The sequence below is a fragment of the Mesocricetus auratus genome, unplaced genomic scaffold (genome assembly GCF_017639785.1).
Source record: "Mesocricetus auratus isolate SY011 unplaced genomic scaffold, BCM_Maur_2.0 Super-Scaffold_100004, whole genome shotgun sequence".
Classification (NCBI taxonomy): Eukaryota; Metazoa; Chordata; class Mammalia; order Rodentia; family Cricetidae; genus Mesocricetus; species Mesocricetus auratus.
In genome coordinates this window covers 92360855-92372985 of record NW_024429189.1, presented here as the reverse complement: position 1 = coordinate 92372985, position 12131 = coordinate 92360855, and the positions used below count along the sequence as shown (strand labels likewise).

General features: G+C 41.0%; 1 protein-coding gene across 2 annotated transcripts in view; it reads left to right on the top strand.

Moving 5' to 3' along the window:
* The window catches only part of Secisbp2l (SECIS binding protein 2 like), a 56681-nt gene that overhangs the window by 19348 nt on the left and 25202 nt on the right, over positions 1-12131 (top strand). For both annotated transcript variants that reach the window (XM_040746214.1, XM_040746213.1), the window contains exons 5-9: positions 845-1071; positions 1317-1341; positions 1670-1785; positions 8633-8767; positions 11763-11843. In XM_040746214.1, the coding sequence (XP_040602148.1) occupies positions 845-1071; positions 1317-1341; positions 1670-1785; positions 8633-8767; positions 11763-11843 (584 nt within the window). The remainder of the gene's footprint in view (positions 1-844; positions 1072-1316; positions 1342-1669; positions 1786-8632; positions 8768-11762; positions 11844-12131) is intronic.

Below are 12131 nucleotides of genomic sequence, written 5' to 3'. Positions count from 1 at the left end.
CGCCATATAGCAAAATCTTAAAACTCGTGTTGAAGTAGCAGGGAACAAGATAATAGCTGATTATTTTAGCAAAACAGCTAAGAGCTGTAAAAGCATCTTTTCTTTTCTTTTTTTTTTTAACTTTATTTTATGTGCATTGGTGTAAAGGTGTCAGATCTCCTGGGACTGGAGTTACAGACAATTGTGAGCTGTCATGTGGGTGCTGGGAATTAAGCCCAGGTCCTCTGAAAGAGTAGTCAGTGCTCTTAACTGTTGAGCCATCTCTCAAGCCCCAAAACTGTTATTTTGTTGTTGTTCATTTTTTTTGTTTGTTTCATTTTGTTTTGTTTTTTGAGACAGGATTTCTCTGTATAAACAGTTCTGGATGCCCTGGAACCCACTTTGTACACCAGGCTGGTCTTGAACTCACAGAGATCCCCCTGCTTCTGCCTCCCAAGTGCTGGGACTAAAGGCGTGCGCCACCACTGCCCAGTTCATTTTTTTTTACAAATAGATACAAAAATCTATTTCACTCACTATGGAAAAGTGAGTGAAAACTAAACACAGGATAGTGGTAACAGGAAAGAGGAAGGTAGGCTGGCGGGCACATATGGTGACTTTGAAAGACTGGAAATGTTCTCTTCCTTAAATGACTGATGATTTTAGTATTTGACGACCAATATTTTATTTTCAGAATGACGCCGAGTTGTAACTTATTAGGAACATTTTATATGATCTCTTCAAAGAGTCAAATATTTGTCCATTTACAGATTCTGTCACTTTAATGTGCTTAGAACCTTAGTAATTTACAAACATGTATAAACCTGGTCATCACAGAGAATTGTCTGCTTGCCTTGCCTTGTAGATTTCCCATCAGACATTGCTAACAAGTCTCTCTCAGAGAGCACAGCAACCATGCTCTGGAAAGCCAAAGGCAGGAGGAGAAGAGCATCCCACCCTGCTGCCGAATCCTCCAGTGAGCAGGGGGCCAGTGAAGCTGACATCGACAGCGACAGTGGCTACTGTAGCCCCAAGCACAACAACCAGCCTGTGGCAGGGGCTCTGCGGAACCCTGACTCTGGGAGCATGAATGTGTGTAATGTCTCACGTCCTTTGATTTGTTTGTTTGTTAGTCCTGCAGTCAGTATATATTGCTGAAAAAGAAGTATTCGTGTTTTTCTTTTTAGCAATCCTTAATGATATTTATTATTCATGTAAACTTGAAGCACTGTTCTAAGTAATATATTTAACAGTAGGTTAAATTATGAAACATTTGTAATGTATGACACATTGCGCTTAACTAAAAACTAACCATCCTTTTTGTTTTGTGTTTTTAGCATTCGGAATCATCAGGCTGTACAGGTACTTATTTTTTTCAGTGTTTCTTATGTATTTTCTTTTTTGACCATTTCAAGTTTTCCTTTAAGTGTGGGGCTTACCAGTGCTATAAACAAAAACTGTAAATCTCCAGTGACTCAAGTTAATTGAAAAGTATATATAGTTTTACCAAAGAAGTTGAGAAAATGTGATCTGGAGCATTCTGCAGGATGACATTTGTGTTACTAAAAAGGCCTGTTCCACTCTAAACTTAGAGAAAAAAAATTCCATGTCTGTAGTGACTCAGTTGTTTAGATTTTGGCCTTCATTATCAGTGAATCTAATCTTTAATATCTTTACACGTTTGATACAGGTGGTGTAAACTGGCCCAAAGTAACCTGCCAGGCAACACAGAAAAGACCTTGGATGGAAAAACACCCAGCATTTTCTAGAGGGGGCAGGCAAACTGAACAAAGAAATAATTCACAGGTACTTTGAATGACGTTGGAAATCTGATTAGGTGTGAGGTTAACAATGTTAAATTTATCATAACAGTGGTAGAGCAGTTGGTAAGCATGTTATCATTAAGTTTTAAAGACACATAAAGTTGTGTGCCTAAATGTGAACTACTGTGGGTTGTTGATGAGACGTGAGTTCAGATCCCCAGCCCCTACTTAAAAGACTCATGCTGCAGTGCACATCTGTATCGAAGAGCTCCAGAGGCAGCCAGCCCAGCTGAATTGGTCACCTTCAGGTTCAGGGAGAGCCTGTGTCTCGAAACAGTAAGGTAAAGAGAGACAGGAAGGTACACACAAATGATTATGGAATAATCTTTATGCCTTGGCGTGCCCCAGGCCAGTGAGAAATCCTACATTAAAAAAAAAAAAAAGATGGTTGTCTTCTGAGGAAGGGCACCTAAGGCCGTCATGACACAAACACAACATGTATGCATATACATCACACATATCTAAAACTTTTTTAGTTTTTTGAGACAGGGTTTCTCTGTGTAGCTTTGGAGCCTGTCCTGGAACTTGCTCCGTAGACCAGGATGACCTCTAACTTGCAGCTATCCACTTGAGTGCTGGGATTAAAGGCATGCACCAGCACCTCCTGGTGTGTCACATTTAAAACTTTTTAAATGCCTTAGCAGATAAAGCATAAATAATGAAATGGCATTTTGTTGAGTGAAGATGGTGAGAATATGGATGGAAATGGCACCACCTTTCCACTTTGTCTGGTTGAGTATGTCATAATTTAAAGCAGGACACCCTCTACCTGCAGTGTCTGTTTCCTTCATGTCAGAAATTGGAACCTTCTCCTCTTAAAATTGGTTGTTTCAACTTAAGGGCTGTAGGAGTCTGTAGGTTTCTAAATATACTTTTACTTAGTTTGTTGGTGTGAGATTCAGACAGCTTGTAAGAATAAGGATCTGTCTCAGGTCGTCAGGCTTGCTAGCAAACATCTTTGCCTGATGAACCATCTCTTCCATGGGTATTTTGATGTTACTTATTAACACTCTTTTATGCTAGTGGCATTGTCACATTGATGGTTACCTGAGGCCACAGTGTGGGTAGATTGGGCATTTTCCTGACAGTCCTGCAGAGAGTGGACTGTGCAGCTGTGCACTTACAGCGACTGTATCTTCATGTGTTGGTTGGCTGTCAAATCAGGGAATTGTTTATTGGTCATTAGTTCTCCTTTTCATTTTAGATAGGCTTCCTGGATTCTTTATATCTAGTTAAGGAATTAAAGGTGTCATGTAAATATGAAAGGACCAAAAGTAAGGACAAGTATGGATTGCATATCCCAGCTGCTGCCTGCTCTTGGCCTCCATGAGACGAACATGTCAGATGACTCCTTGACGTAGGCTCTACTTGCTGTCAGGAAAACAGGAGCAGTGCCGCTTCCCTGTGATCCTGCAAAATCAGGCCACTTTTCCTCCCAGGCTTGTGAGGCAGTCTTGCTTTAGCTTTATTTGATAATAAAGATTAGACAGCTCCTGCAAGATGTTTACTGAGTTTTTCTGTTGAAATTGAAACCACCTGCTTTGCCAAGTTCCTGGTCTGGGTCCTGGCCTGGTTTTGTTGTTGTTTTGTATCTGTGTCCATTAAAGGAAATAACTCTGAGATGAAAAACATTTTGAATGCTTTCTCTCTATCTCATAACTGGTGGGGAAAAAAGAAGCTAAACAGTAAGTGTATTTTATTTGTTTATTTTGACAGAGGTCTTTCCCTAGAGCTGAGGCTAGCCTAGGACTTGCTGTGCAGTCTAGGTTGCTTTGAACTTGTGACCTTCCTGCCTTAGTCTCCCAAGTGTTGGTATGTGCCACTCCACCTAAGCAAATTTATTTATTTTGTATCTTTCTTCATTCCTAAAGCATTAGAACCAGATTTCCAGTGTGTTGTTCTATCTACTACTGATGTTTGTTGTCTTAGTATTTTTCTTAAGTATATACTTGATTTTTTTCCCCAAACACCAGCTCCTTTTTTAAGTCAAAACATTATGCCTTTTTGCAACTTATAATTGTTTTATAGACTTTAAAAGGCTTTTAGAAGGTAAATCCTATAGAAAATATTGGCCTATATTTTACACTAGCTTTTTTTTTTATACTTTATTTATTTATTGTGTATACAGTCTTCTGCCTGCATGTCAGCAGAGGGCACCAGATGTCATTCAAGGTGGTTGTGAGCCATCATGTGGTTGCTGGGAATTGAACTCAGGACCTCTGGAAGAACAGTCAGTGCTCTTAATCGCTGAGCCATCTCTCCAGCCCTACACTAGCTTTTTTATTCCGTGTGTGGTGAGTGTGTGTGTGTGTGTGTGTGTGTGTGTGTGTGTGTGTATGTGTGGTATGTGTGAGTATATGTGTGTGAGTATGTGTGTGGTGTGTGTATATGTGTAGTATTTGAGTGTGTGTGTGTATGTGTGTGTGGTGTATGTGTAGTATGTGTGTGTGAGTGTGTGTGTGGTGTGTATGTATGTGTGTGTATGTGTGGTGTGTATATATGTGTGAGTGTATGTATGTCTGCATGTGTGTGTATGTATGTGCGAGTGTGTGTATATGTGTGTGGTGTGTGTATGTGTGTGTGGTGAGTGTGTGTATGTATGTATGTTTGAATGTGTGTGTGTGTGGTGAGTGTGTGTATGTAAGTGTGTGTGGTGAGTGTATGTGTGTGAGAGTGTGTGTATGTATGTGTGAATGTGTGTGTGAGAGTGTGTGTGGTGTGTGTAAGTGTGTGTGTATGTATATGTGTGTATATATGTGTGTGTGGTGAGTGTGTGTGGTGTGTATATGTGTGGTGAGTGTGTGAGTGTGTGTGTGGTGAGTATATGTGTTAGTGTGTGTGTGGTGAGTGTATGTGTGTGAGTGTGTATATGTGTGTGAGTGTGTGTGTGTGGTGTGTGAGTGTGTATGTATTTGTGTGTGGTGAGTGTGTGAGTGTGTGTGGTGAGTGTGTGTGTGAGAGTTAGTGTGTGTGGTGAGTGTATGTGTGTGAGTATGTGTGTATGTATGTGTATGTAAGTGTGTGAGTGTGTGTATGTATGTGTGTGAGTGTGTGTATGTGTGTGAGTGTGAGTTTGTGTGTGTGAGTGTGTGTGCATGTATGTGTGTGTGGTGAGTGTGTGAGTGTGTGTGTATGTATGTGTGTATGTGTGTGTGTGTGTGAGTGTGTGTGTGATGTGTGTCTAGGCCTGCAGGTAACTTTGGAGTCAGTGCTCTCCTTCCACCTTCTCCTGGGTTCCAGGATCCAGCACAGGTCAGCCAGGCTTCACAGCAAGCACCTTAGCTGCTGAATCGTCTCACCAGTCCCTGTGCTACTTTTTTTTTTATTTTAAATAGCTTGTTTCACATGTCAATCCCAGTTCCCTCTCCCTCCCCTCCTCCCGCACCCCCCCACCATCCCCCCCCAACCTCTCACCCTATCGCCATTTCCTTCTACATAGGGGATATCTAGAGTCTGTCATTTCACTCAGGGCCCTGTGCTACTTTTTTATAGTACAGTCTTTTGAGGTATTTTTAATCAGAGACTTAACTTTGATGCATGGTGATCTAGATTTTCAAAGCAGAAAACTTTTTTTTTTTTTTTTTTGGTTTTTGAAGACAGGATTTTTCTCTGTAATAGCTTTGGCTGTTCTGGAACTCTGTAGACCAGGCTGGCCTCAAACTCACAGAGATCCGCCTGCCTCCTGTCCAGTGTAGCAAATAAATACTTTTATTCTCTGATTATAGGACTGGAGAGATGACTGTGGGTAAGAGTACTCCTGTGCAGGCATGCAGACCTAAGAGTAGGTGGCCAGCACCTTTGGAAAACGTCGCACATGGATATGCATGCCTGTAACCCTGACAGTGTGGGGGCCTAGACAAGAGGATTGCTGCAGCTTGCCAGCCGCCAGTCTGCTGTGGGTTCACAGAGGGACCCTGTCTCAAGGGAGTAAGGCTGAGCATGACAAAGCAGGCCACCCAACTTCTCTCTGACCTCTGTACGCAGATACACATGTACCTACACAAACAAATGTGTATATGCCACACACTGAGACTAAACATTAAAAAATACAAAAAAGAAGAAGGAAAAATCAAAGGCTCAGGGAGGCATGAAAAAGAGCTTCAGGGTTTTGATTTCTGTTACGTTTTTGTTAGCTTTTTGTCACTATGACAAGACACCTGGGGCTAGCCAAATTTATAAGGATAACTGTTTATTTAATTTGTAGTTTTGGAGGGCAGAAATACAAACAACATTCTACAAGTCCTATGAAGTCCTCCTGGCATGTGATGGGAGTGTTTTTGTGAGGAGAGGGAATGAAAGCACAGATAGGAAGCCAGAGAGAGGCCTAAGGATCAGAGTCCACTTACATCTTACCAGTGGGGCAAGCCTGGCTAGCCAGCATGCCCCAGATACTCTCCTGGCTCTGACTTCCCAGCAGTGGGGTTAGGCGTGCATGGCAATCAAACTCGGGTCCTGATGCAGGACAGGCAAGTACTTACCACCTGAGCCCTCCCCATAGCCCTGGGCCTACTTCTTGGAAGTCATACACTTCCCAATGCCACCAAGGCCTCCAGGAACCAGGTTCTAAAACAGGAGCACTTGAGGGAGACAATATCCATAATAATTATTACATTTTAATTAGATTTTCAAAAGGTTTTGATATAGTTGGGTATCTCCATGTTTTGAGTTACTTGTGTTTGTTTTTCTGTGAACTTGTCTGGTCATATCTCTGCTTACTTTTTGACTCTGGATCCATTTCTGTTTACCTTGATTTATTTTGAGACTAGGTCTCAATATGTAGTCTAGGCAAGCCTTGAACTTGAAGTCTCCTGCCGCAGCCTCCCAAGACCTGGGGTTACAAGTGTGCCGTCATACCCAGCTTGAATCTTGATCTCTTTTCTCCTCCTGTCTCCTTTTGTCCCTCTGCTTTTGTCTTATTCATTATGCCTGCTTCTCTTTTTTGAGTCAGAGTCCCAGTTTGTAGTCCTGTCTTGCCTGGAACTACCTTTGTAGACAAGGCTATCTTTGAACTTGAGGTGATCTTCCTGCCTCTGCTTCCTGAATGGACTACAGGCTTATACTATCACTGTGTCTGGTTTATACACTCACTTTCCAGAAACAAAACTTAGAAGAACTGACAGAAAGCATTCAGTTATCATGAGATTATTGATTTGTTCAGATGTTATTGGAATATTTGCTTCTCATGGAAACTGAAAGTTTTCAGTTGCTGGAACTTTTTTCCTTTTATCTTTATTTATTTTATATGACAGGGTTGGTCTCTCTGTGTAACGTTGGCTGGCCTGAAACTCACTATGTAGACCAGGCTGGCCTTGAATTCACAGAAACCTGCCTGCCTTTACCTCCTGAGTGCTACAATCAAAACTGTTAATCAACCATGCTTGGCAATCCTGGTACTTTTTGTCTCCACCTCTAAGTATCAAGTTGCATTTGTTTTTTAAAGAAAAACTGTTGAATATTTTTGACACTATCCATACATATATACTAACTGGTTCCCAGCAGCAAGCGTGGGAATGGCCAGGTGTAGGTCTGTGTGTTGATTTCAGAAACTTATATCCTCAGTCTCCTGATAGCCTAATGTTGTTTCCCATTAGGATTTTCAGGTAGGTGTCAACAGAAAGGTGTCTTTTTAATTTTTTCTGAGGTGGCATTTAGTGTCAGCTGACATAGGTTCTTATAAGAAGTATCTGAAGTTTCTTAGAACACTCACCACGTTCTTTCTTTGCCTCTGACAGTGAAATGTTTTGCAGACTTATTAGTAAGATGTCTTAATCTCTTTGTTGCTATGAAAAAGCACCATAGACTTGATGCTTATGAGCAAAAAGGTCATAAGCCATAGTAAGCCAAGGTCAAGGTACAGGAAGGCCGGCTGTCTGGGGAAGGATTGCCCACCCTGCTTCTTGGTTTGTAGAGGACAACCTTCTCACTGTTGCCCTTAGGGAAGAGGGGCTGAGAATTCTCTGGGTCCCTTTTATAGGTTTCATAAATCCCATCCAGGATGCTCTGGTCTCATGACCTAATCACTTCAGTCCCTGTCTCCCAGGGCTCAGGTCTCTTTACATGAGTTTGAGGACATGGAAACAGCTCTTGTAACAGGATAATAATGCTTTATGTAATCGGATAAAGTTCCAGTTCCTTTCATCTTTCTTTCTTTTCTTTTTTTTTTTTTTTTGGAGGGGGGGTGGGTTGTTGATGTTGATGTGTGAGAATCTTGCATTGAAGTCAGCTACCTGCCATTCTTCATATTGCAGCGCTGGTTGGCCCCGACTGCATAGTCCTGCCTCTCCCTCTCTAGTGCTGGGGCTATAGGCCTCTGCCCCTTGCCTTTTCAGCCCATTTCCTTGAAGGCAAGACCCTAATAAAATATCACTTAAGAAAAATCATCTCTAGGGAGGATAACTTTGAGTTTTTGGTTTTTCTACCTCTCCTTGTTCTTGTACTCCTTCCAGGGTTGGCTCTTTCCACTCAGCAAGTTCCCTGGAGACTTTTTCGGGGGATTATATTTGCTAGCCGCTCATACTTCTCAGCAGCTAATGAGAGCTCTGCTGTATCGTGGGCGTAACCTGCTAGTAGACCATTCACCCGTTGGAGAACCTTAGGTTTGTTGTCAGGTGTTGGTTCTTGTGAATAAAGCTGATAAAAATGTTCCGTTTCTGGGGGAGAAAAGCAACACACCTTACTGTTGGTTTTCATGGAAGCTTCAGCTCTTGAGAGAAACTGCCCTCTACAGAAGTTTCCTTGAGTCTCACTTCACGTGCTTCTTTACAGGTTTGCTGTACTTCAATGACAAAGTTACTTGAAAATTATATTTTCTTTCCTCTGGGGTTTCTTAGGCTGGATTCAGATGCCGAGGACACAGTACTTCCTCAGAAAGAAGACAGAATTTGCAAAAGAGACAAGACACTAAGCACTTAAGCTCTACTCAGTCTTACAGGAGTGATCTAAATTCTGAGTCTTTATATTTTGAGGTAATTTTTTTCAAATTCTATTTGTAAACTACTGTGAAAAATCTTCACTAAGAAATTAATTTAGTATATAATTATGTTAAAATTATTTTATTTTCCTGCCTTAACATGTTACTCTGTTAGATTATAAATTACTTGACATACCGGCTCATTTTTATTTGTCTTGGTTGTGTTTATGTAAACTAGCATTCCCTTCGTTAGTATCTGTTTTGAAGTTTTGTCATGTGTTCATTTTGAGGTGGTGTGTGGATGAGAAGCTGATTTTGTTGTCCTTTAGTATGTCTGAAAGGTTTTTCAGATTTGAATGTTTCCATTGAGATACCTCCTGCCCCTATTCGGTAGAGTCTTAGAGAAAAAGAAAAGTGGCTGTTTTATTGACTCTCCTAGTACATAAATCCTGATTCAGTTTCTAGTGTTTGTTCTGCTCACTTGCTTTTGCTCCAGCCTGGGACTGTAATAATAGCAGGTGCTGTGAGTGGCTTACCAGAGAAGTGCTATGTGGTGGGAGGATGCAGACATGACCTCATATGCGATTTGATTGGCTGTGATGGACTAGAGAATAGAACAAGCCACTTGGGGTGGGTCTTAAAGAATAAGTTTGTTGTTTTAACAATTCCTGGTAATTGTTCAATGCAGCTCACTTTGGTTAGAGCACAGATTTTTATAAAATAGGCTAATAGATGCATGTTAAACTGAAATCCTAGAAGTTAGAGGACAAGGACTAGTGTGTTGTGGTTTTTTGTTTGTTTTTGTTGTGGTTTTTTGTTTGTTTTTGTTTTGTTTTGTTGTTTTGTTTTTCGAGATGGTTTCAGCTCTGGCTGTCCTGAAACTCACTAAGGATTAGTATGTTAACTAAGCTGAATACTGTTCCAAAGGAGTTGAGAGTGCATCTGACTAATTCTGCCAGGAATAGTTTTTCAGCCCTTGACTGGACAGGTACTCACTTCGTTAATAAAAAAGTTCTAAAAAATGTGCCGTTTGTTTTTATATTAACATCAGTTAAAATTTGGAAACAATGAACCAGGTATGGTGGCTTAAACCTGTAATCCTAACTCTCTGGAGCTGAGATGGGAGTATTGCTTTAAGCCTATTAGCATGAGCTATAGTGTGAGACCGTGTCTCAGAAAACAAAACAAAAATTAGGAAATTTAAATTCTTGTTAGATATTGTTAGAGTGAATGGTTTTCTGTTAATATTGAAACTGGACTGCTGCTTTGGTAACAGTTCCTAGGAAGACAGCTGCATCCCCACCTCCCTCTTTTTCTTTTAAGTGACAGGGTCTCTGTGTAGTCCTGAAACTCTATGTAGACCAGGCTGGCCTTGAACTCACAGAGGCCCACCTGCCGCTTCTTCCTGAGTGCTGGAATGAAGACGCGCATGACTGACTGACACAATTTAAATGTGTTGGAGCTTTCCTGAGGCTAGAAACCAGGGCTTTGTGCTTGCTGGGCAGGCACTCTGTCTGCTACTGACCTATCCCATCAGCCCCTATTGTTTTTTATTTATACAGATGATTTTACTTAAAATGCCAGCTGAGTGTATTGGTGTATGCCTGTAGGGGGACCAAGTTAGGGTTTTGCCTGAATCCCTGGGTTCAAGACCATGTTAGATTGTTTCTTTGTTTACCATATGGTTCCTGTTTATGGGCAAGTGGAAGCCAGAGGACACCATCCTCTGATTTTTTTTTTTTTTTGACAAAAGGTCCCTCGTTGGCCTGGAGCTCAGTGATAAAGTGACACAGGCTGGCCTGTGAGCCTCACGGATCTGGGATCTGTCCGTCTTCATGTCTCAGCACTGGGCCTCGGTGCCTGCCACTGTGCAGCTGTTTTTGTCTAGGTTCTGGGGATGGAATCAGCTCCTCATGCTTCCAGAGTCAGCACTTTCCCAAGTAAACCATCCCCCAGCTTGTAAGACCTTTTAAACATGGTGGCTCCTCTGTTCTCAGGAGTGATGGCTTTGTGCAGAGTTTTCATAAATCCCAGATTTAGGACCACTCTTTCTTTTCTTACTTGTGGATTTTTATACAAGTTGAACTTTTTTTGTGACTGATAAAATGTTGCTTCTATTCTTTCCCTTTAACAAAAGTTAATTCTAATCTGAGAATAGTTTAAATATAAATATGACAATTTTATCATAGATGCACTTGTATGATTGTTTCCATACAATCAGAAAGATATTGACTAAGAAATTAATTTGAGGCTGGATGGTGGTGGCACACGCCTTTAATCCCAACACTTGGGCGGCAGAGGCAGGCGGATCTCTGTGAGTTTGAGGCCAGCCTGGTCTACAGAGTGAGTTCCCAGACAGGCTCCAAAGCTACACAGAGAAACACTGTCTTGAAAACCAAAAAACCAAAACAAAAACAAAAGAAAAGAAAAAAATGAAATTCATTTGGATAAAAATGTTTTAAACATTAGTCTTCAAATTATATGTAGTAGGAAACAGAATGAATTTTAAAAATGAATACTAAACTACTTAAAATCTCCAAATTATCTGAATGTGATAAAATCCAGTATAAATTCTTTTCAATTACCTACCTGTCTTAGGTTAGAATTAGTATAAAAATGAAATAGTGGCTACAGAAACCTAAAGGATGGATGGATATGGATGTGACTTCATGCTTGAATAAAAAATTCAAAGTTTAGCATGGGAGGAGTGAAATTCCCTTTTTAAGGCTGATTGAAAATAGATCAACAGTAAGATACAAGTATACATTATTTCCCTACCTTTCAGAACTGTGAAACACTACAGAAAGTTTCTATGCTGGGGAGGTTGCTCACCGGTGGAGTACTTACTTACAAGTAAGGCTCTGGGTTTGATGCCCAGCAAACACATGTTCACATACATGAGCACACGCATAAACACACACAGATACCCAAACACACATACACTGAGCGCACACCCCATACAGACATGTAGGTTGGACACATAACCCTCACAAACTCCTTTGTAGGGTTAATCCTGAACATTTTCACTAACATCAGGGGAACTGTTTCAGGATGAAGATGAGTTTCAAGAACTAAGTGAGAATGGAAATTCTAAAGATGAGAATATTCAACAGAAACTTCCTTCAAAAGTAGTAAGTAACTCCTTTCAAAATTATAAGAAAAATAGAACACCTTTTGAACTCTGCGTTATGTGGAAAGAAGTCTTGAGGTTGGTATATAGGACCTAGGGCAGCACTGTGTTGGGGGATAGCATGTTTAGTGCTTACTTTCAGCACTTTAAGATTATTACTGCAGTTGTGTTTATGTGTGTATATGGGTGGCTGGGTGCACGGCGTGCTTGAGGAAGACAGGACAGCTTGCAGGAGTTGCATCTTGCCATCCATGAATGTCACAGGGGATCCATATTTTCAGTTTTGGCA